The 24,639-nt window shown below is 45.9% G+C and overlaps 1 protein-coding gene across 5 annotated transcripts in view; it reads right to left on the reverse strand.

Annotated features, from left to right (window-relative positions):
* The window catches only part of PLXNB1 (plexin B1), a 78,190-nt gene that overhangs the window by 12,993 nt on the left and 40,558 nt on the right, over window positions 1–24,639 (reverse strand). For all 5 annotated transcript variants that reach the window (XM_050312906.1, XM_050312909.1, XM_050312907.1 and 2 more), the window contains exons 4-23: window positions 21,075–21,257; window positions 20,524–20,652; window positions 18,653–18,753; window positions 17,876–18,008; window positions 17,006–17,162; window positions 14,072–14,180; window positions 13,865–13,973; window positions 12,415–13,275; window positions 12,170–12,295; window positions 10,943–11,065; window positions 9,878–9,971; window positions 9,546–9,712; window positions 8,380–8,531; window positions 6,432–6,537; window positions 4,742–4,878; window positions 3,960–4,136; window positions 3,562–3,730; window positions 2,186–2,428; window positions 744–920; window positions 280–428 (exon numbers count right to left, since the gene is read on the reverse strand). In XM_050312906.1, coding sequence (XP_050168863.1) covers window positions 280–428; window positions 744–920; window positions 2,186–2,428; window positions 3,562–3,730; window positions 3,960–4,136; window positions 4,742–4,878; window positions 6,432–6,537; window positions 8,380–8,531; window positions 9,546–9,712; window positions 9,878–9,971; window positions 10,943–11,065; window positions 12,170–12,295; window positions 12,415–13,275; window positions 13,865–13,973; window positions 14,072–14,180; window positions 17,006–17,162; window positions 17,876–18,008; window positions 18,653–18,753; window positions 20,524–20,652; window positions 21,075–21,257 — 3,602 coding nt within the window. The remainder of the gene's footprint in view (window positions 1–279; window positions 429–743; window positions 921–2,185; window positions 2,429–3,561; window positions 3,731–3,959; window positions 4,137–4,741; window positions 4,879–6,431; window positions 6,538–8,379; window positions 8,532–9,545; window positions 9,713–9,877; window positions 9,972–10,942; window positions 11,066–12,169; window positions 12,296–12,414; window positions 13,276–13,864; window positions 13,974–14,071; window positions 14,181–17,005; window positions 17,163–17,875; window positions 18,009–18,652; window positions 18,754–20,523; window positions 20,653–21,074; window positions 21,258–24,639) is intronic.

The raw sequence follows: 24,639 nt of genomic DNA on the forward strand, positions 1-24,639 counted from the left end.
ACTGAACATCATCTTTGCAGGATGCCAAACAGTGTTCCATAAACTAGATGTGCCTCTTGGAGCACCCATTAGGTGTGGACTCTGAATACACCACAGGGCAGGCTGTGACCAACAGGTGCATGGGGCCTCCCGCATCCAACACCACCAGGGGCTCAGAATTTGGCACAAAATAAAGAGAACTAAGACCTTGTTTAGGCCCAAGATGTACACGCTTGGTCACATCCCCTGAAAAATGTTGTGAGGAACTTACAGATCTCAAACAATGCCAGAGTTTCTTACCTGTATATGAAGACGATGACCAGAACAATCAGAGCCACAAAGGAGGCACCAACACCCAAACCAATCTGTGCCTCCAGCGGGAAGGTGAGCTGGCTCTCCGTGTCATACTGCACTCGGCCCAGGAGGAAGTTCAGGTTTCCCATCTGTACCTATAAGAAAGTGTGTGACACGATGTAAGATCAGCACAGGAAGGAAACACAAAGTCACAGGGCTTCTCCAGAATGGGCACAGGTGGCACACAGCTCCCCAGCAAAGCTGTCCCACAGCACAACTGAACCCAGCTATAGCGTTTGCTTTCAGGGAACCTTTGGCACGTAAGATTAGCGTTGAGAACAAGAGCAGCTACTTGCCACCCCCTGTCCTTCACCAGGGCTTCCACCTTTCCTTGCTTCCCATCCCACTTCCACTACCCGCTTGTGCTTCAAGAAATGACAGAATTTCTTGCAGTGCTGCTGATTCCCTACCGTGAACTCTGGGAGCAAGTCCGTGCCCTCCCGCTTCGTGCGGTGCCGCGGAGCTGGCTGCTCGGAGGGGGGCTCACAGTAGAGGTGATTCCTTGTTAGAGTCTTCACCACACAGATTCCTTCCCCAATCATAGCCATAACTTCATCCTTGGAAATAGCCAGATCTAGATTTTCCCCCTGCAGCAGATGAGGAACAGCACATCAAAACAGGGGAGAAAAACAACTCTGTATTTCCATGGCTCCAGAGGAGATGCAGGAAACCAATACCATGGGATGAAAGCAGCCTTTTTCCTTCTCTGATCAGGCTCACATCTGAATTGGCTGCAGGAGTTAACTTTGTAAGCTAAAAAATTCACTTGCATACAATCTAGATTACAGCTTTAGGACCCATAGCATGCTGCATAAGTACAGTTATAAATAGCCTGTCCTCTTAAGGCTCTTCAGCCACAGCACAGCTAAGCTCAACTCTTCCCTCTGTGTACATATTTAAAAAGATAGTCTCATGTCAGTTAACCCACACACTCAGCTGAATCAATCAATGCCTTCCAAAGGTGTAACATCTATGCTGCTGCTCTTATTTGCTTTAATTTTGGGGGCTTAGGAGTTCTTTTTTTAATAAAACCATGCTAACTGATGTTACATTTTTATGTTTCAATTCTTTCTAAACCCTCAGCTCTGTCAGCCTATTCCAACAGGATGGCAGATCAATCTCTTTGCTCTTTGAAAGTTCTTTTTCAGTCTTCTCAAACTGCCCTACTTCTCCAACATGCACTCAACCCCAAGGCAGCAGTCTAGACATTTCTAGACTCGTACGTCCTCACTCATTTTTACTCGTGCAAAAAAAGAGCAAGGGGAGAAACTGCATCTCCAGCTGCTGCCATTAGTTTTCTTAATGAGCACTGGACTAGAAAGTACCTTTCCATACAAAAGAAATACCTCAGGGATTTTTTTTCCCCACATGTACAGTAAAAACATCAGCCACTCTGCACTTCTATGTCACATTAAAAGAGTGAATTTCCTGCCTGCACCTAGTAAGGTCTTCCCTACTGGCAAGATTCTTTTACTCCTAAGTTACTTCTAGAGGAATCTGAAGTAGGTACAAAAAAGCCAATAGCTGAGAATAGGATGTGGGGATAATTTAGTACTAACATCTTATATACAAATAGTTTATTTAGGATTAAAAATAAAAAAGCACAAAAGTTCCCACAAGCCCTGTGAAGCCCTTAACAATGTCTTATGGGCTCAGGAGGCTTTTTGTGATGCACTCTTTTCCTTCCTTTTACATACCATTTCCCACAGGCCAAAGCACATGTGCTATGACAGGTTGTAATGGTGACAAATACCTTAAAAACCTCAGATACTGCATGACACCAACTTGAAACACTCAGCTTGGAAACAACCCAGTTGTGAATGAACATTATTCCAGCTAGTTTTTGTGTTACCTCCACAGAGATGACACTTCCTGGCTTGTGACGATATGGTTTGGCAGGATCCTCAGCATTCAGTGGTTTTAGGACGGGGTTGACTTCGTAAGAGAAGGGCATGGGATGCAGTGAGTTGAAATCAAAGCTCAGATTATCCAGAATAAATTCCAGTTTGATACGGACACTCTTCAACAGCAGGTTAATGGCTGGAGTTTTGCACAGGATCAGGTAGGAGGAATTAACAAGACATGGCTCTTCAAACTAAATGCAAAAGACAAAAAAAAGTGTCAGTAGTGGAACACCAGTGCTGCTCCTGCAGCTTGGCAATACTTCCCATTCTGAGCAATCTGGGGCCAGTCTGCATTCCTTTTGTCTGGACCAATGCCAGAGGAACTCTGCTTAACTGTAGAGGGAAAAATCCAAGATCTGAGGAATTGCCCATGTTCCTCTAAGGAAGGTTTTCACAGCACTGGTTTTGTTGGAAGGTCTCAGTGGTGGGAATCAGCTCTGATATCCCCCCGACAGCAAATTTTGGAGAGAGACCTGCTTTAGATCTCCCTGCTCTGGCAGAATGGAACCAAACACCTTCAATGCAAGGCTGATTTCCCAGTCTGAATGCTTCTGTGAAAGTGTTCCCATGCCTGTCTGGATACCTTTTATATATTTGATGAAAGTACTAGTCTGTTTTTTCTCTGCCCTACAGCCACAAATGCTTTCCTAAGAACATTGGTAAAACCAGCTGTTATTTATCCATGTGCAGCAGAAGCACATTCTCTCAGTTTATGTAAAGGAAGTCCTCTATCATTTGCACTAGTAATACAAATCCTTCTTCTGCTTGGGCTGCCAAACACCCTCTACCTCTGCAAAATTCTGCTGCATGCTCTGTGACCTTGGTGACCACATCAATACCTCTGTACTGTTCCATCTCAGCAGACTGGCAGCAGGAGAGTAGAAAATGTTGGTGGCACTGGTAATTTCACTGAACTCTGCCTGGTTTTGTATCTCAGACTGAAAGAGAGCCCAGAGGTTATAGGGATGGGCTGAACTATGCAAAAGGAAGAGTCTGGAGCGTGGACATGCTGAGCCACACAAGCTCTCTGACTCAGTTGTAGATTCCTTTATCTCCACACTGCTGCCCTGCTATTTCTGTCCCACATCACAATCCTGTACATCTCTAAGCAGAAGCAGACCCAACCCATGGAAAGGTTTGTGAAAGTGCTTAACCTCTCAGTCCGGCAGAGAAAAATTTCACTCAGCCAAGACTGCTGATACAATCCATGCAGGTAACAGCAACTAGGGGGAAAAGCCCTGTGGACAGAAAGTCCACCTGTCCAGAGGCAGACACATCCACACTGTGTGCACCCACATCCCCACTGAGCACTTTGCCATGCTACCTGCTGGATGCTGCACAGAGCATCCTCAGGGCACTCTGAGTCCGGGATGATTCTGCGCCATCGTCCCGCTCCTCGGCGCCGGCGTTCAGATGGAGAAACTGTAACTCGGATCTTCGGTTTCTGTACAACATCCAGGTTGTATCCATGAACTCTGAGCACTCTCCCTCCACTGAAAGAGGAAAGTAGCTGATTTCACCCACCTGTTATTATTAGCTCCATTTTGCCCATGCTGCCACCCTTCTGCTTATGCTTTTTCCTACAAGTCTGGCTTTACCCAAAGTGCAACTCAGCAGACAGAGGCTGCTGGTGCTGAGTACCTGCCTGGAGTGCCCAGGGAAGGTGCTGGAGTACCTGCCTTGGCACACAGCCCCAGGGAAGGAGCATTCAAGTCTTTCTACCTGAGGAAGCTTTTAGGTGGCTCTGCAAAAGTGATGTTGGGATCCAGAGTATATCTGAAGAGGGATCCTTCCAGTCTCCGCTCTTGCTCCCCATATTTGACGGTGACTGGCAGTTCTGCAGACACATTGCTGGGACTCGTCTGGCATGCCAGCTGATCCTCCGTCATCTCAGAGAGGCTTGGAGAGACAGAGGAGAGAACACAGGATTAACAGCCACTGCAGAGACAGATTTTATAGTACTATGCCCTTCTCTTTGCAGACAGTCTGCAAACCTCTGTTGAAAGCTCTTCTGCCTTATCTAAGCAAGCAATAACTGCTGGGCACTTGTCAGGCAGCAGCGTATCGACAAAAAGCAGGTACAGTCACTGTCCAGACTGAAGAGACTGGACACAACTACCCAGGCATGTGCCCCTTCTCACCAGCAGTGAGCTGAGTCAGGGGTGCATGGCCCAGGGTGCAGGAGAACAAGCAGCTCTCAGGGTTAGGCTGCAGCTCCCCATCAGTGAAAGCAGAGTGTAAGGATGGGGTACAGTCCTGTCAAGGGACATGCAGAACAGAGGTGTGTGTGTAGCATGGCTCATGTCCAAGGGACATGGGCAGGGATCTAGGATGGTCAATGCTGCTGCCATGACCCTCAAGGGGAGGATCCCCTGGAACACAGAGGAGAGCAGAACTCCAACTGCTTGTGCTAAGGGCTGAACCAGGCAGCACCACACCCTGTGGGGCTCCGGGAAGGACTCAGGGCAGTGCACGGCCAGCACATGGGCAGGGGCTGATCTTACATTTGGCAAGGGAGGTCTCCAAGCAGGACACTGATCTCGTTAGGATGCCCAGTCAGCAGCTTTGAGCCCAGAAGGGTAAGGCAGGTTCCTCCTGCTTTGGGGCCCTGAGTTGGAACAATGGATTTCAGCTCTGGGTTCTAGAAGAGGGAGGGGTAAAAAAAAAAAAAAAAAAAAAGGCAGTGAGTGACGAGGACCTGAAAAGACAAGACAAGAAAAGGAAACAGCAGAATATGTTCAGTGACCTCCAATGCTCTGAAAGTAGAAGCTACAGTTCCCAGTCATGGGCAGGCCTCAGCTAGGCTCCAGGAGCTATCTTACAGAGCAGAGACAACAGAGGAGGGATCGATCACACCAGCAAGAACCAGGAATTCGGGACCTTTCCACAGACTGCCAAAGGCAGATGGATGCTGCAACCAGCAGAGCTGTGAGCCTCAGACACAAACCCTAGGATAACAGTTCAAAGGGATTGTTCAGATCAGTAATTGGATTAATAACTCAGGTTAAGAAAAACAAGGTAGCAAATAAATTGTCTGTTTGTCTAGCAGATGAGGAGATTACCAGCAGGGAGCCCTGAGAATTTGTGTTGAGACCTGTGCTGTTAAATGTACTTGTAGATGACCTGGAAAGGGAAAATGAAATTTGATAAATTATTCACAGTAACAAAAAAACTTTGTACCAATGAGGAGCTGCAGCAAAATTTAGAGAAGTCAGGCAGGGTGGCACAAGTAACTCACTGCTGACAAATGAAAAGCAAAATCCGTGAAGTGAGAAGGAACAAGGAGACTACAGAAAAAAGTTAACCACATGTACAAAGTTGTGAGCTTCTAAGTAGTTCCTGCTCATTCAAGAGTGCTTTGGTACCTGTACAACTCTACCAGCTGTAAACACAGATCTCAACAAAAACACACCAAGCGGTAGGAATTACTGGGAAGTGAAGTAAGAAAAAAACATTTTTATGCCACAGTAAAAATTCCTTTAGCACTTCTCATCAGTGCCTCAAAATGGTGATAACAGAACCAAAATCAAGAAAAGAGCAACAGCATAGTTCAGCATCTATATATGGTCCTACAGAGCCAAAAATGGAAGAGGGAGACAAGCAACTAGATACATAATTTGTATCTACATAATATGCAGCAAGGATGAAAAAGGAGTAATTGTATCTAGAAATTGCTTAAATATTATTTCACAGTTGCTGAGTTTAAGACATGAAAAAGTTAACAGAAACATGTTTAAAAATAATAGGAAACATTTCTCCACACAATGCACAGGAACTCTTACTGCCACCAGCTGCTGAAGGTCAGAAGCTAAAAGTGTGGTCAAACAGAAATTTGCAAATTAACAAACGGAAAGTCAGAAGTCTTCGTAAGATGTTAAGCCATCAATAAAAAAAAATAAAAATCTTCAAACTGGAAAGATAGAGTAAAAATACAGGGTTTCTTTAAGCATTTAATAGTTACCATTTTAAAAAAACTCTATAAAATCACTAGACTACAGGATCTTTAGTATTACCCAGTACAGCTGTTCTTATAATCTAAAGAGGGAGTGGGGGGAGAACAAAAGAAAACAAAAAGAATCCCAACGTATCACACATCACATCAGAAGTGCCTGGTAGAGCCCCGTAAGTTCACACAGCAGACAGCCATTTAGCAGGGATACTGGAAAAACAGGGGAGGTATTACAGTTCTGTTACCTGATAGGTGAAAACATGCCCAGAAACTCCTCGTCCTCCTCCAGGCACTTCCACCACAATATGCCCAAATCTCTCCGTCCAGCTCCCGCCAGTGACACACACGATACTGCAGGACAATCCAAGAACAGTGTCACACCAGGGACAAGCAGGGGAGCTGCATCCATCACTTCATGTCCTCAAACCATCCAGTAACCACTGCTCCCTTCTTCTGGTCTTATCTCATGCCCAGGATATACAACCAAACACGGAGAAACACCTCTAGAAAATGGATTAGGTGCAGCAGAAAAATGCAGGGCCAGTTCCAAACAGGCTCATCCTATCTAAGGTTATTCTTTCTGGGACAGACAGGATGACACCCACTGTAGCACAGATGTATGAAGAGCCCAAGAATTCTGCCATTGTCCAGAGCTGATCAAAATCAGTCACATCTGGAGGGACTCCAGGCCAGCAGTGGTCAATCCACAGACCAGTGCTGTGTCTGATACAGGAGAAGACTCAAGACTGTGGGTTCAGCTGGCACTGGTCTTCAGCCAGTGGCCTCTAGAACCAGCCAGATCCCCTGATCTGCACCAAACATTCTTCCCAGCCCTTTTTCCAGACATAATTTAATATGGGAGATGCTAACAAGGTGAAAAGTCAAGTTAAACTAAGAAAAGAACAGCAAGGAATCCCATGTTACAGCACTGATTTGCTAACAGAAAAGCTACTCTGCAGGAGACTTCCCAGCTTTCCTGCACAGCACAAGATTAATTTTGTCTGGGCCTTGCTCAGGAGTGGGTTCCAGGTTCACAGCTATATCCCCTCAACTAAAGAGGCTCAGGAATTTGAACTTAAGCAGTGCAGTCCAAGCCAAGATGCTGTGATGCCAGGTGATTTATAGATACAGAACACAGACAGTGCTAACCCCAGGAAGATTATGCTCTAGTTCTAGGATGCAAACAGAAAGCAGATGGATCCAGACAAACAAAGCACACAGACAGGACAACGGTACAGCAGGCCATTCTCAGCAGGATCTTACCTGGCTCCCAGAGGGAAGGGTGCTACAACTATTGCTACCCCAGAATGGAAAAACACATTTGTGATAGCTCTGGCCAGAGGTTACTCACAGTTGCTCTCCTCTTCTCCTGCTGCTTGTTTGGCTCCTCTCCCTCCCTTGTCCAAGGCTCCTATCTACCTGCCCTGCCACAGGCCAACTACACAAATATCCCTTTCTCCTTGGTCCCCCCAGTCACACCTCCAGACACTTAACTATTGCCTTGTTATATGGTTCTGTCCTGGCCAGACACACCAGCTATGCAGTTCTCTATCACTGATATGAGCTGGATTCAGCAGGACAGGTCTTTCTGCTTCACATCCCTCTCTTTGCCACTCCTTTTAGAAGCATTGTGTGACCTGCCAGGCACTCCTGGTGACCAGAAGGGTGGCATAAGGCCCACCAGGACTCCCTTATCTGTCCCTGGCCGAGAAGGTCTTTTCATTGGGTTTGTTCCTGGCAGTGGAAGTCTGGCTGGCAAGTGAAGACTGATGGTCTAGGGGTGTGCCTCCAACCCCGTGTTCCCATCCTCACCTTGTGTTAACACGGTCAGGTTATTTCCCTATCAGTGACACACAAGCCATGTCCTTTGCTTTATTGAAATCACCCTGTGGTTGGGAGAGATATCCATGAACTGCAGGGCTCTGAGCCCATGAGTCCCTGACCTGGCTGGACTGCAGGCTCTGTATGGGCAGCACGGTCAGAATACGGCATCGCCTCGTACACAACCTTATTTCTCCAAGGTCACTGACCGAACAACTACTCAGACAGTGATCTTACTCAGAGCACTCCCTGGGGGGAAATGGGCAAGGCCCAATACCTGCTACAGCAAAGGCAAAGACATCTCAGGCTGGGTGATCAGCCAAGGGAAAAGCCAGCGCCTGCCTCTGGGAGGAGGCTTCACAGATACTCTACCTGCTAGAGATCTCATACTCTTGAGCATCTACGGCACAGGGAATTCCTGCAACAGTGACAGTTTCTGCAATGTCTTGATGTTTCTGCCCGAGGTTTGAGCCAGTGATGGTGATTCTAGTGCCACCTTCCACTGGTCCAGACAGGGGATACACCTGCAAAGACATCCGCGCATGTGTAAATGTCACAGTATCTCAGACCTCTGCAGTCTGGCAACTGATCTACAGCACAGGGCTCTTCAACTGCCTGCTTGTGTCACTGTTATTGACTCCTTTTACTGGCTTGGACTAGTACCAAGGTCACAGCCTCACCAGAAGAAAGGCCTTAAAGAACACCACAGTTGGAGCCTTCTTTCCCGTACCTCGCTGTTGCCAGCAGTCCCCACCCAGAGGTGATAATCCACTTAGAAGGCAAAGACTGCCCTGCTTTGCCTTCCCATTAACATGCTGACCACTCCACAGGGCATTTGTGCTGAAGAGTGGGAATGCACAAGCCAATACACGTTACTGGTATTGAAGCAGCAAGCACCATTCCCCCCTCAGCATCAGGACGACAGTGAATCGCATGCTGCACAAACGTCAAAGCTCTGTCCCTGAGCAGCATCCAAGATAAAATAAGACAAGATGCAGCACATGGATGTTGTGTGCCACTGGAGGGAGGACAAGCTGACAGCAAAAGGGACACATGGCTACAGACACTTGTCATGTGGCAGTTAGCAAGAAACATTTAAAATAAACAGACAAAAATAATTAATTCTGGTAACCTCTCATGCCTTTCCCATCTTTGCTGTGCTGTTATCATTAGGTTTTGCCTTCCTTTGCCCCAGGCTCAATCCAGGGTCTGGCTCGAGACAGTTGGAGGATCCATCCTGTGGACCCTTTCCCAGCTCCTGAATGATTCTGCTCCTGGTGTACCATTTTCAGCTTGCATGAGATACAAATGCATCTTTCCCCACTGTTTTCTATAAGCACGCTGAAAGCCCAGCACAACAGCCTAGAATCCTCACAACACTGAGGGATCACAATTGAATAGGACTAACTTGCTCTTCAGATGGCCAATGTATTATTGAGCTGCACTGTTTGCACTCTGAGTTCACAGCCCCTTGACTTCCACTGCAGAATGGAGCCCTCCTTGCCTGGGTGCAGTACACTAGCGAGCAAATTACTCACAGAGTGAATGAGAGGTGCTGGACACAGGTCTTCAATTTCCTCCTTGCAAGAGCCCCTGAAGATACAGCTGGGGTTGTCACCTCCACACCACACACAGTTGTACTTTGAGTCAGCTGTTTGGCATCGGCTACAATCAGTGTGTCCCACAGAGCAGTTGTAAAAAGTCACTGCAAAGGAGAAAAATTCAGAGGCATCTGCAAACATCCCCATGGGGCACAGAACAATCCAGGAACTCGGCACCTTCTACAGAACCCTCTCCTCCTCCTGCCCCTGTGACAAGCAACAGAAGTGAGGCTCTATGTTTTCCTTCTGGGAAGGTGTTGCACTCCTACCGTGAAGATCTGCAGCACTGTCCACTCGAAGGTGTCGTCGCCTCTGCACAAACACCACAGCGTTGAATTCAAGTTGAGATGCTGTGTAACTGTACTGAAAAGACAAAGACCATCAAGAGGATTTAATAGAGGCACAAACAAAACAGCTGAATAGGCAAAAAGCACCAGCATCCGCCCTGCAGAGTGCACAGCACATACAACCCACACGGAGCTTCCCACGCGTGCAGACAAGGCAGTGGCAGCTGGGGCAGTGGCAGCACAGGCCTGTCCTCACTGATTCCTACAGCCACAACTCTGCTCTAGGAAAGGTAGCAGGCTTTGGTTCACTAGGATGAACACTGAAAACAAATGCGTGATCACAACAATACTTCTGTAACTTCCTAATTGCATTCCTAAATGGTGTATTCCTATCTACAAGCCACTTGTAGATGCAGAGAACTGCTCAAGCTGGCATTTATGCCATTTCAGTAGAGCTAAAGATGTAAGATTACAATTGGTCTGCAGGGCTCATGTGCACAAGAGCCTATGTTGTTCTTCTCCCTTAACTATATGACTTTGTGAAAAAAAAATATCATCTCTGCTTGAAAATCTTGCTTTAAGTAAAATTCACATATCATCCAGAAATGTACATGGCTGTTTTAATTTTGCCTGTAATCTTACAATCCACAGGCTAGCTTCTACTGTCAAGGAAGAACATTGGCACTGACAGCAGTTTTCTTTTCACAACAGAAAAACCATCACAGAAGTCACAATCCAGAGAAGGATGAACAACAGCGCCTCAAGCTAAAGCAGGAGCAGCACCGTGCTGGCCAGTTCAGAGACAGCATCATCCCCTGCTACAGCCAGTGCAGCAACAGGTTGTGTGGCTCGGACTGCACAACCTTCTTTTAAGTTGAAGATATCAGTACTGCCAGGCAGCAGCATCACAGAGGGCCCCATAGTGCTAAATATTCTACAGATGTTTTTGCAAAACATGCTCTCTTGTCCAGAGCTTGCCTTCCAACCTGCTGAGTAAAACCAGCACCAGTGGGAATTCTGAAATGGCACGGTAATTCAAGCACTCACCTGGTTCATCTGGCAGGTGATATAACAGAGAGACTGGTTTGTTTCATCTCCTTCCACATAAGCATCCATCACCATTGTCCTCCCCTCCACATTCAGGACACACTCATAGTCCCACTGCTGGTCCTGCAGAGAAGAGACACATGGCACCATTTCTCCATGACAGCTTCAGGCTGCACAAGTGTCCTCCTGCCTCTCCAGTTCAGTACCTTTTACCAAGCCACTTACTGTGCCAGCAGTGCGCTCCTCTCATTCCCTTTGTTATGCCAACTCTACACTACAGTCAAGGGCTCTCTATGCTGTCACTGCCTCCACATATGAAAGGTAAACCAACACAAAACAAAACACCTAGAAGGGAGCACGTGTGTCAGTGTGGGGAGAACTCAGCCCAAAGGGGGGAATTAAAGGAAAACCACTGGGACTCTGAAGTTATGCCTGTTTATCTCTGAAACACCAGCTTGGAAGTGAAGAGTGGAGTACACGGATTAGAGCAGAGCACGTAAAAAATCACCAAGTGTCTTTTTCTCTTCTCTTCTCTCTGTCTCTTTCCTGCAAACCTTCCACTGAATTGTTTAGATACTTCTTGTAAAAAAGATGGATATGCATTTATCTGTAACCAGCTCTGCTACTCTGAGCAGAGCAGTATGTCAGGTTTACTGTATAAAGTAACAGTCAGACTGTGGGCTGTGTGCTCCGAGGCAGTTGTTTGTAAAAGGTTACTAAATCATCTTCTGTCTTGAGAAGCAAAGAGAATTTTTATCAAAGCCACACCCAAGAAACAGCTGTCAAGGGTGGTTTTCCCTACTGCAGAAGTTTCAGGTATGACAGGAATAGCCACATGAACTTGAGCATGCCAGAAAGGAAAGGGAACAGATGACTTATCTTTAGTTTATGGAGACACAAACAATCACTAGGGATTCAGCAGGAAGTTATTCCAAAAACTACCATCTGCAGTGCAGCACAGGTGCACTGTAATCCAAATGCATGCAGATCTTCTCCAGCAGGTTGGTGCACACCTGTACTCTCCCTTTTTCTGGGTGACTTTCTACCCACCAATAAATCCAGCTCTGGGATTCTTTGTGCACAGAAGTAGGTCATTCCTCTAGGAGAAACTTAGGCAAAACCACAACTGTGTCTTACACATATTTTTAGCAGTCCAGTGGTCAGGTTGCCCAAACAGTGCCCTGCAATAATACAGTTTCTTAAAGGTGATGGTGTTGAGCTGACTACCTGATAGAGGTGGAAGTTCTTTCCCAGCAGGGTTATCTTCCTTGCCACGTTGACTGGAAACAGTGAAGATCCCTGGATTCCCTGCACGCAGGGACATGCATCTGGACCCCAGCTAGGCTCTTCATTCTGAAAAAAACACAGGGCAAAATCTCTCCTGAGTGCTGAAATACTAGACTGGCAATCTGTGTGAAAATATCAAAGAGTTACAAGCCCTAGACTATGAATTCCAAAGCCCAGTAACTTACCTCCTCCCAAAACTCGGGGGCATCATACTGATAATCGAGGTCAGGGTGAAGGATCCGAGGAAAGTCAGGGACATCCCTCTCTGAAGAATCGCCATCACCCGACAGAAGAGTAGAAGCAGAGAAGAGAGATGTGTCATTCTCAGCCTGCAGCAAATCCATCCAGTCCTCTGTGTCCTGGAGTTCTGTGCCTTCCTCCAGCAGCCACTCTGGGGGAGCTGATGGTGTGAGCTCTGAAGCAGATAGTTCAGTTCCCGGCAGTCCAGGAGAGTCATCAGAGGCAACAGGGCTCCCTGGCACCTGGCTGGGGGTCTGGGGAGATGGGATGGCAAATGTCAGTGCCTCTGTGGTAGGAAATGGACTTGGAGACCACTTGAAACTGGTGACAGGAGAGGAAGGTGTTACTGCTGCTGCAGACGTGTGCAGGGGGCTACCCACGGGCGTGGTGGGTGGGTCGGTGTGCTGTGGCTCCTGGGCTGTGGCTGGCCCTTCAGTGGGCAGGGCTGCGTGATCCACACTTTTGGATGGGCTGGTGAGGACAGATGCAGCGGGAGAGGTTGTCTCTGGCACAGTGACAGCGGGTTTGTCTGCTGGTGGTGGGAGCGGGGATTCTGTGGCGGCCTGGAGAGGGGCGGCTTCGGTCGAGAGGGTCAGGTACGTGTAGCTCAGGGTTTCCACAGGCTCAGTCATCAACTCTGGGGCTGCGGAGGGCGTGACGTGGATGGGCTCTGTGGGGGGCTCAGTGCTTGGTCCCACATGCACAGGGGTAGTGGTGGGTTTTGTGGCCATGGTTGGGGCTGTGGTAGAGGACTTGGTGAGGGGAGCGGCTGAAGAAGGATACACACTTGAGGATGGGATCTGGGCCTAGAGAAAAACAACACGGGGGGTCGAGAAGAGGGAAAGAAATGAAACAGTAGAACCCAAGTAGAGAAACACTCTGTATCACTTTGCATAGACAAGAGGCTGCTTCACCCTCTGGATTTTAATGAAAGACGCATCATATGCTGTCTTCTCAGGATGGGACTGGTGAATGCTCATAGTGCCAAAAATCCAGCAACATTCCCTCTTCCCACAGATGCCTGCTCTCACCTCCTCTCAGAGGGAGGTCTGGCAGTCTTTGTCCCCCACAAAACTGCAAGGCCAGCGTGTGGCAGCCAAAAGCAGCAGCTGTTTCACCTCCCCACTCCCATCCTCCCGGTCAGCTTGCTCTTGTCCCTCACTTTGAAAACACAGGCTGGATAGTCCCAAGATAAGGGTGACCTGCTTCATCTGATGGCACTTCCCCAGAAATCTGTAGTATTAGGGATGCAGAGCCTCGTGTCACTCCAAAGGGAGCTCCTCTTTGCTCACCTCCTTGCTTGATGTTACTGACAGCTGCTATTTTACCTGAGAAGAGATCTGACTCACTGAGGCTGTTGCAGCACACAGGACTAGGACTGAGTGGCAGACATACCCTTTCATTGTAGATAATGGTTCCTTCCTCACAGGCTGCTTTGTGGGTGCAGAGGTGCTGCTGGATGCACCAGTTGCATCCCCAGAGACTGCTCACACACTTCTGGCACCTGGGACAAAGACAGAAAAGCAGCTGCTAAGAAAGGACGACCCAGGAAGGTATAGCCACCCTCACTAGAACTACAGAACAGAAAAAGCAGGTGCTCACGGTGCCGATTTCCACAGCAGGGCCACTGCAGCACAGTCATAGAAAGAGAAGTCCACAGAAGCAATGAAGATGTCATGGAAACGCACTACGAGCTTTATGGTGACATGATCTGAAAATGAAAATAAAAATTTCTTAGAAATGGAGCCCCTATAATAGTTTGCCATGGTGCTAGGAGATACAGCATGCTTTAGGAGAGACACTGTCAAACACAGAGACAGATCCCCTTCCATGCTTCCAGCATCTCAATCACTGGATTATCCTACAGACACTAGAAACAAAACAGGCTGGACAAGTTTGTCAGGACTAGTTTGTGACAGCTCTTGCCAACCCATGGGAAGAAAGCCTAGTCTGAAGATCCCTCAGTCTGTAGCTCTGTAATTCCACTGCCATCTCTGTATTAGAGGAAGATGTAACATTAAGGCTCAAAGCTGACTGTCTTTGTCACCCAAAGGAAAATGAAACCCTTAGAATGGACATGGCCCTTCATATACTGCCTTCACCTTGAGAGCTTTGTTCTACAACCAGACTAAGAACTGAGTCAGTGAAGACATTTATAAGAGACTCATAATCTCAGCTGAAACGACTGAAGTCTTATCTGCTTTCAATCCAGGTCTGACATCAACTACAAGCCTCAGGATAGCCCTGTTCTCTTTGGGAAGAGACTGTCACTGTTTTCTGTAGACCAAATAGCTGCAGAGATGGTCAAAACTTGCTGCAGCTGATAGCATCAGCCTAAAGGAGATATTTTGCATATGACAGTACTGAATCAGATAATTAATCTTGTTCTAGACAAATGCCTCCAACCTTAGAGTTGGTTATTAGTTCTCCAAATAATGGGACCATATTGCATTGCCTGCTCCAGTCCAGGAGCTCTCATTTCTCAAAGGCAGTTGGGTATAAAAATAAGTAACAAGAACCTTGTCCACTGTTCCTCTCAGAATGAGAATTAAGGGCTCCTCTTGCAAGCAAGCTCTAGTCACAGCAAAACAATTACCATGTGAAGAATCAGTCAGGCCTAAGCTGGGTTCCTGATAGGACAGCAAGTAAAGCAGTATGCTAATCAAACAGTTAGTAATGAGGGGTGTATGGAAACCCATGATTAGGAGAAAATAAGGGTATCCTATGCAGCTGGAGGCTGGAGTCACTGCAGTACTGCCAACTCCTATCACTGTCACAGAGGTGATTGCATTTGGCAGCGTTGGAAGGGATAACACCTCCCAGCATTTCAGGGTTATGACACCGTATTTATAAATATTCCTTTCTCCAAAAAGGCCATTATTTCCCATGACTGCCAATAATGCTGTTTGACAGTACAGAAGATGAGGTCGAGCACTTGCAAATCGAGAGTAAGAGTTTGTGCTACCAGCTTGGGGCTCAACAGCTACAAGTGACAGATAAGCCGGTATGCAGCCTCTAAAACAAAGCCAGAAAAAGGCAAATAGTTTAGCGTGCTGGGGAAAGTATTATAAGTAGGAACAGGAAAGTGCTGGTATCTAAGGCCCTGATGAGATCTCACGTAAAAAACAATGTATGAATTACCAGCTTCAAATTCACCTTAGCGGAGCACAGACGCTGTACAAAGAAGGACTAGCAATAGAATGAACGAGAGAGGAAGTCTAAGGAACAGAAGAAAAAGCTGGCACAGTTAACATGGCAAACTTCTACGCTAGGAATGCCTGCTCATCGAGTGGGAGAAGAGCTGCGGAAGCAAAAGGACAACACAAATAGATCAAACAGACAGAAACCATCCACGAGCATTCTGTGGTTTAGGCCACAGAACAGGAGCCCCTTGCTAAGCCACAGAGATGCAATATGGAAGTAATGTAGGTAAAGCACCTTGGAATAAAACCACGACTGACTTACAAAGGAGTTGATAAGAATATCCTGAAGCCTGGAATAATGAGAACTAGACTGTGGCTTTATCTACACTGATTTTCACAACTCTGCTTAAATTCATGCCCACGTTTGCACAGCTAAACAGGGAAGCCAATCCTGCCCGCTCTGCCTGCAGTGGCAGTGCGTGAGGCCCTTTTTCCCTCTGTTTCTGACCACCCTGGTTGTTTTGTTCTAGGCTACTGTAGTGTGAAAGCCAGATATTATAATACTGTAAATAATACTGAAAATGAAGGAGTTTGAGATTGAATGAGTGTGTTAGCTGTCACGTTATGTCCATGGAGGTTGCTTCAGACCTATTAGCCAGCTGCATACTTGCCTGGAAAATCTGTTCAGCCATTTAGGTGAATCGTGTGGAACGTTTCCCAACTGGCACCTGCCTTTTGCATCAGATGAACGAGCTCTTTGAAGAGATCAGCTCATCAGAGCTCACACTGACAGGCTGGGTAAAATCCAATGCGAAGAAGACAAACTGAGAACTTTCCAGGTCCTTTAGAGTGGCCAATCAGCAACACTCAGCCAGCTATCGTTCACAGGCTGACTAAGTATTTTCTGAGTTTGTGCCGCACTGCAGATTTATTTCTAACTTTAAGGACCATGGGTCTCTTCTTGCCTTTCCTTACACAAACTTCCTTCTCCCACTACGTGGATTTTGAGAAGGTTTGCATTTTGTTTGGTTTAAATAATACAGCAGTATTTAAGAGAGTTCTCTCTCCTGATTTACGACAAAGCTGCCAAACCAGTCACCCCTCGAGACTGCATTTCAAATAACACTCAGATTTGCATACAGCCCTTCAAACGGGATCTCTTTTCCAACTATCAGAATTTGGCATTGGAATTTGGCAACAGCCCAAAATAGCACAGGATGTGTGTGACACGTAAGTAGAAAGCAAACAGATATTATGAGGAATGAAATGAACACCTGCTGACAGTCCACATACATCCATGGCTGTTAATCCTGGCAATCTAATGGACCTACAATGTACTTTCTCCCAACAATGTTATCAGACTATCATGCTCCATTTAAAGCATTTCACTAACCTGTTCCTGTTGGCAGAGCTGGTGCTTGGTTGGGATCTGGAGAAGGACACATGATTCCTGACTCTGTCAGAACTGCTGGACTTTCATAATCTTCAAAGTAACACGAGTAAAATTCTTCCTCATGCAGAGAAGGCAAATCCGAGATGGTCAAGAATATCTGCCAATTCAATGTTACCCAGTAAATAATTTGCCCTCTAATAATTTGCTCTCATTTCATCTAATTTTCTGGTTCTGCTTTTTCAAAGGAAGAGCCCCATAAAGTAGTTATCTGCACATGCACTCATTTTCTTATAATGTCTCCTTGGACTGACTGTTCCATTCATCATCTCTTGCCATTCCCAAAACGAACTTGGCATTCCTCCAGCAACTGACAACTTCCCCTTTTGCCCAAGCCTCTAGCAAAAGACAGGTTCTTGCCACTTCCTGACACAATGACAGACTTCAAATCACTCCAGCACCTTCTTAGCTTTTCTGCCAGCTCTCACATGCCAGACTGGAGATGTAATTTTGGGTAACTCCTTTCAGATCTTCCTGACAGCAAGTGTCAGGAATAAACATTGAAAGCACAGACACTGGCACCCTATAGATACTAAAACAAGGAGGGACCACACCCAAGCAGCCATCACATACTCCAAAATACCCAGTAACTCTTAGCAGGCAAGGACATTTAGTTTTACGAGGAAAAAACCCCAAACAATTAAATTAACAACTTGGCAGTTCCAGCAGATAAGTCCCTCATGTCAGCAGAGAACATGCTGTAAGGTTCTTTGGTTCAGTACCCCACGGAAAGCAACAGAAAGGCTTGTGACTCCTCAGTCTGCACGGGACTTTCTACAGCTTGAGCATCATCAAAGGATCATCACCACTCACATTTCTCTTTTCCTCCCTGCTGATATTGGCTGGAGTTAGTGACTGGACAGACAGGCACTGCTGGGTGGAGTTAAAGCTCCAGAGCCACTGCTCACTCAACCTGGACCGCAAGCACTCGGAGCGACGGCTGCACCTGCAGGGAAAGAGCAAGAAGCCCTGTGAGACATCCATGCAGCAGGAGGGTTTTGGCTTCCAAGGGGACACTGACTGCCTCAAGCCTTGCTGTAGAGTCTTGGGGAAGCTGCTACACAAGCCACAGAAGTCCCAGCTTCCCATCACTTTCAGTAACAGGATGAACTGTTGCCAAAATATAGATGGGTAGGCACTTCTGGAGCATCAAGGGTCATGAACTAGTTCCTCTGGTTTTCTACAGGGGAACAGAGCCAGCAAGCAGACACACACACATTGGAATAAACAATGTCCCATTAAGCAACATCAGTAGGGGAGCAAGAAGTGAAACAATTATAAATAAGAGAGTGACACCAGAAGAAGAGACCAGATAGTTTCTCTACATTTGAAATGAGGAGGTTTGAGCTGCAGCCAGACTAAAGCCAGGCTGAAATCCACAAGAGAATCGTGAGTGGTGAGCAAAGACCCAAAAAGCAATGAAAAGATGTTCTTTTAGGAAGGCATCAAGAGTAAGTCAGAGTGAATATTCCACAAAGGAATTAAAAATAAACTAAATCCAGACAGAGATATAAGGAAGAAAGTAAGTAGAGACAGTCCCTAAACACTATCTCTCTAAAATCCTTGCAGGTGAACAGGGATGTATCTTACCGTCCTTGAAGGACACACCAGCCACAGTAGGGATCTTTCATTGCCAGACAGGATTCACAGTCCAAGTACAGGGAACATTCCATTATAGGAACCTTTACCACCTGTCAGAAAAAGAAATGAAAAGTGAAAACACATCACACATAACACAGCTCCCAGATCATTGGCTCCTTGTCCCTAACTAAAAAGTCCCATCATTTGCATGCTTGCCAAAGCAACTTCTCAATCCCCAATTTATCTTCCCATAAAAACAAAAACAAACAAACAAAAAGGAACAAGTTTCCAGAGCCCATCTGAGTGGCCATTTCACATCAAGCTCTATAGAGGCACTGAGGCGAGTAAAGCATATTGCTATTCATAAGTTATCTGTGACACATTTTGCAAGGTGACTTTATTTAGTCATCAAACTGTATTTTAACAAAGTGGATTAAAGAATAGCAGACTGAATATCATTCATTCTTTTACTTTCCTGGACTCTGTCATATGAGATCTCTTGAGACATGCAGGTGACCGAAGCTGGAGACAGCAGCTCCGGCTGAGGCCTCTGAATCCACCTACACTATTGTCCAGCTCTACCTGGCAGAACTGACTGGAAGTAGACCATGAAGCTTTGATCAATGGGGAACAAAAACCTTCTGCCATCTAGGGGTAAATTTTACTTGCAAAACTTCTCTGCTTTAACTTACCATCCTTGCTGATTCCAGCCTCTTGCCCTCTTTAATCCGCTACTACACTTCAGCTACTACTGTCAGCTACTTTGAAATACCAACTTCTAATCCCAGACCTATTACTTTTGCTAAGTACATGATGTAATTTGCATCTTTTAATTGACAGAACAATTACTGTTAAGGATATATTTCAGATTTCCCTAATCTTCTTCCACTCACAGATCTCAACTCCTCCTTTGAAGTGTTACAAATTTTACAAGTATTTTAAAGTGCACTGGGGGAGTGAAGGGAAGCAGTAGCTTTCCAGCATGCTCTCATTTTTTGTTTGTTCTTTCCTTCAGAGTAACTCAAGGGCTGCTTTTCCCCTTGCTAGGAGGATCCTTTTCTTTCTAGCTCAAGTTGCTGATATGAGTGGTGTTGTACAAATCCTCTCAAATAAAGTATCCATGGCTGGATTTCCTACTCAGCAGACACCAATATCCCAAAAGCCCGAGGCACCGCAATGCCTTTTTTCCTCCAACTACCTCTGGGCACAAAAGGAATTACAGAAAGCAGAAGAGGGAAAGGTGCCTCACATGGCTCCTTATACAGCTTGATTTCATCTGCAAGATTGTTATTACATTCCCGGTCAGAGCACACCTCTGCTATCTGAAGACATTTCCCACACATTCCTGCTTTTTGTAGGTTACATGCCGACAGAAGAACAGCTTAATCTCTTAACTGATTAAAAACAGAAGCGCTACACTTATAATACACAAAAACTCCCTTTTCTCTTTTAATCTCCTCCAAAACCAAGATGGGTCACATGTGAACCCAGAGGCTCACATTATTCTGCTCAGATGGAGATGCAGACTGTTGTCCAAACAATTCCTGCTCAACACAGTGGAACCCAGGAATTTGTGGTCCCTTGTCTTCGTGCCAGCAGAGCAGCCTTTTATAGCCTGCAGTTCACATTCCTCCATCATTGCTGATACAGTCTGACAGATTTAGGAAAATGCACATGCGAACAGGACACGATTTAGGGTAACAAGGCTTCCTCCAGCTTTTGGAAAAGGCCAGTCCCGTCCCTGTAAGTCAGACTGACAGGCAGCTGCTGCCCAGCACAGGCTTAGCCATACAAAGTTCCTCTGCCTCCCACGCTCCCGTCAGTAGTTTGGACCTCAAATGCTTTCAACTCCTCTGTGGAAGGGATTGTATTGCTCTTACCATTGATGGGGTCATGACAAAGAGGTGCTCCTGCAACTGGTCAAACAGCAGGTCTCCACTCACCATGCCGTTCGATGGGATAGCTAACGAGGCGTATATCTGTGCATCACCCATGGCTCCTATGTACACCTGCAAGAGATCACAGCTGAGTGCAGGCAAAGCATCACAACAGGAGCTGGGGACACCCTTCCTACATCGGGAACAAGTTGGGACCCCTGCTCTGTGCAAGGATTTCAACCTCCCACCAAAACCTCCATGCAGTGACTTCGGCCACATGAAGCACGTGCCTCACAGTACCTGCAGAAACCACATGGGATGCACCAGCCCTGATGCTGGCTCAGTGCAGATGTAACCAAAGGCAACGTGACCATTGTTTGGGGCATTCACATTCTCCACAGTCAGCAGAGTGTGAGAAGAGACTGTCTGATAGTAACAGTCTTTAGCAGGAACCCAACTTCCCAAGGAACAAGAGAAATTGCATTTTTCCCCTTCCACCTGAGCACCCCAGATTAGTTTTATACTCTTTGCTTTCTGTTGCACCCAGATCATACCTTGTGCAGCCTCCCTCTGCTGTCTCCCAGAAAAGCAATGGTGTGGCCATCTTCCACATTCACTGCCACAGCTGTCAGACGGGCCTCGGTTTTCTCCAGGAGCGGGGCTGCTTCCAAGGGTACCCGGCTGGCCATGGGGCTGGGAGTGTGGTCAGAGCCACAGGGGTAGGCATACAGGGTGTCCTTTTAGGGGAAGCAGAAAGAAGAGGGAAATTAGTACCAAAAAAATGGATACAAGGAACATTAGCACATTTAACACTTCCCACCATCCTCTTCTACCCAAACTCCTTAAACAGGTGCCCCAGCAATGAATTCAGCTTTGAATCCCTCTAAGCTTTTTTTTAACCGAGAGCAAAACCAGGCATATTTCAATAATTAGTTTAGGTATGTTGGCTGCTTGTACCTTCACAGAATCCTGAAGACATTTCAGCAAATCTATTCAGCATCAGTAGTGGAATGCATTGAAACTCTTTTGTAAGTTCTCCAAAAAACATTACTGACTATACACTGCCATGATACAGCTTTGGGGAAGATTTATTGTATTCTTCATAACAAAACAAAAAGATGAGAATTTCTGCTTTCAGTGCAAAGACACCTGGTGACAAGTATCGCCTCAAACATCATACACGTTTTTGTTGTATCAACTACAAATTAAATTCGGAGCCTGAAGCAGAATCCCAAAGCACCAGGACATACTACAAACACAGGGTGGGACACAACCTGCTCCAAAGTGCTTACTAACTACACTTAGGAATCACAGAGCACACACAAGTCATCACTGCACACTACTGCAATTCTTCTGAGTCTTGTGAGGCCTCTGAACATTAACTCCACAGCACTGTGCAGAAACAGTCATCCTCCTGTGCCTGTTAGATCCCTCTCAGTCCCACCAAACCTTCACTTACTGTGTTCTAAAGGAGAGACAATGAAAAGTGCCAACTTATTTACTATTTGCATCTGTAGAGAGAAGATATTCCATGATGATTCACCTGTTTCCTAAGTAACAAACTCAGTCTTGCCTAGGATAGTTCCTTTATTGTTTTATATCTCTCTTGACACCTTGTTTCATTCCATTATAATTTTACAGTATCCTTTTAGAGTCTGAATGCAGGATTGTTTACCCAACAATTATTATCTAAAACACCATTTTTTAATCGATCAGTGGCTTGTCTTCAAACAACGTGGCCTGTGTAAACACGATATTTTCACCGTGAAATCCCTTATGGATAACATTTTCACTCACCTGTCCAGCCCCTTACTAATTACTCTTACAAAGCTGTGCGTGTAGCAGCAGTGTTAACCAGCAGTCTGCACCTACTCCAGCTCCCTCTCTTGCCTCAGGCAACGTGGCTGAATTTAGACTCCTTGTGAGCAGGGTTACACATTCCTTCTGTCTGATGTCCGTGGCTTTGCATTTGGCAGTGCTCAGCTGCACGGTACCATCCGGCACCAGGCAGTGGAGCTGCCCCCATCAGAAATCAGCGATAACAGCACAACGTGGCATTCCTGAGGCATCTGCTTATCACCTCTCACCCATCTCATGGAAAACCTGTCCCTTTCTCTCCTCTCCTCCCATTTCTCTGGGGTTTTTTTGTTTGTTTTGTTTTTCCTGTTTGTGGTGTTGTGGTTGGAGCTTTTTGCTTGTTTGCTTGTTTTAAAGACTTGGCTGCTTCCTGGAGAAACAAAAAGCGATCAGCAGCTTCTGACAAGGTCTGTGGAAATCCCACAGAAAAAATACATTTAACCTGCTGAGCTCTATTCCCTTCACAAATGCATTGCTGTGTTATCAGGGAAGCAAAGCTTGACACAGCAGTTCCATGTAACAAATCATCCCAGTTTACATTACCACTGTTTTCAGTCTGATGCTTTATTGTTTTCCTTTCAAATACTAATTCAGTGATTTTCTGCACAGTCAGTGTAAGGCTCCAACTTAAAACCTCAGAGGAGGTTATAACTTTTAATGATTTTTAGTTCTTATCATCCTCTAAGCTATCATTCATTTTTAGTGACACACATATTTTTCTTATCAGCTCTGTCATTTGATTCTTAAGCTTCTTTCGATCTTCTTCTTGTAACTTAAGAGATTTCTATTTCTCCAGTGGTCTAGTTCCTATAAGATTTATTAGGAAGCAGGCCACCACCAAATTTCCATGCTCCAAAGCATTAGGTAATTATTTTCAGTGGGATTCTAGCTACTTTGCAATTTATATCAATTCAGACAAGGTCTGGAGTGTAACGACCTCACTACTGAGGCAAATTTTTCAAGCATTGCTCAAAAAAACCCACACACGCAAGTCAGAAATATTTTTACCCCAGTTGTGCTCAGCACTGCTGTTGCCTATTTGTGATGCCAAGGGCAAGTCACCTCACACACGTTTTTCCACCATAAACCAACACGACCTGTGCAAGCTCTCCCTGCACTCACACAGCCCGGCCGTGGCCTCAGTGAGGGTAATCACAGCCCAGAGCTGGAACTTGTTCCATTCTATGGGATTAAGACGATGATAACTATATAAATTACTTATATAAATTTACATAGAAGATGTTTGAATTGCTTTCAGTGAGTAACATCTTGGCAACGTTGCAGAAAATGCACTTCAGGACCATCCAGTGTTCTAATGTGACGCAGCAGGTTTGGATGAAGCTGCTGCTGTGAATTCTGGTGTTTGCTTCCTACCTGCACAGGTAGGAAACAACAGGACAAATCTACATCTATGCATAAAGAGGAGTGAAAGAAAAAGGACAAGGTACATGCCTTGAAAACTACACCCACAGAAGACATGCAGCCTTCCTAAGCCTTGCAGAAACATGTTTCACACTTCCAGTTATCAAGTCACTAAACAGTATCTACACAGTCTCCTGCATGTCACGACTAACAACAGATCTCCAGCAAGCTGAACAAAAGAACAGCTTCTGAAATTCTTATAAAAACAAGCAATTTTTTTTTTCCAGTTGAAGAGGTTATATTGAACTGTAAAACTCAATCTTAGCCTCCCCTGAAGGGCTAAAATCTGGAGGCAGAGTTAAGTAGGGAAAAGGGCATACCTTATGCACAGGCTGGTCTGAAGGCAGAAAAATGTGAAATTAATTAGCATTATCCTTACATCCAGCACAAGCTGCCACCATTGAAAACGAGTTAAAACTGTTCCTGCATAAAATGTTCATTGACAGCCGCTTCCACTCAGCCCTGACTGGAGCAGGCTGGAGCTGGCACAGACGCTTACAGGTTGTTAGATACAATCTGAACGACAACCGCTACTGTGTGCTGAATGGTGAAGGATCGAGTTTGTTAGGACATTTACATATCATTGGACACACTTGTTAATAAAACGTGCTTTGGTCAGCCCACCATGGGCCAAACCATGCAGCTGGAAGCCTGGGATCATGCACCAGGAATCACTGGTCTTTTTCTCCTACCCTGTGCACCCACTTTCCCACTGCATCAAATGGTACAGGGGAACCCTACGTAATTTTGAATCAAAGATTTTTCTAAAGTGCTCACACCGGTTTGACAACTCCATCCAGCTGCCCTAAAAATCACCTGTGACAAGTCCTTCGATGTGGC

The sequence above is a fragment of the Myiozetetes cayanensis genome, unplaced genomic scaffold (genome assembly GCF_022539395.1).
Source record: "Myiozetetes cayanensis isolate MyiCay16 unplaced genomic scaffold, myiCay2020 scf18, whole genome shotgun sequence".
Taxonomy (NCBI): domain Eukaryota; kingdom Metazoa; phylum Chordata; class Aves; order Passeriformes; family Tyrannidae; genus Myiozetetes; species Myiozetetes cayanensis.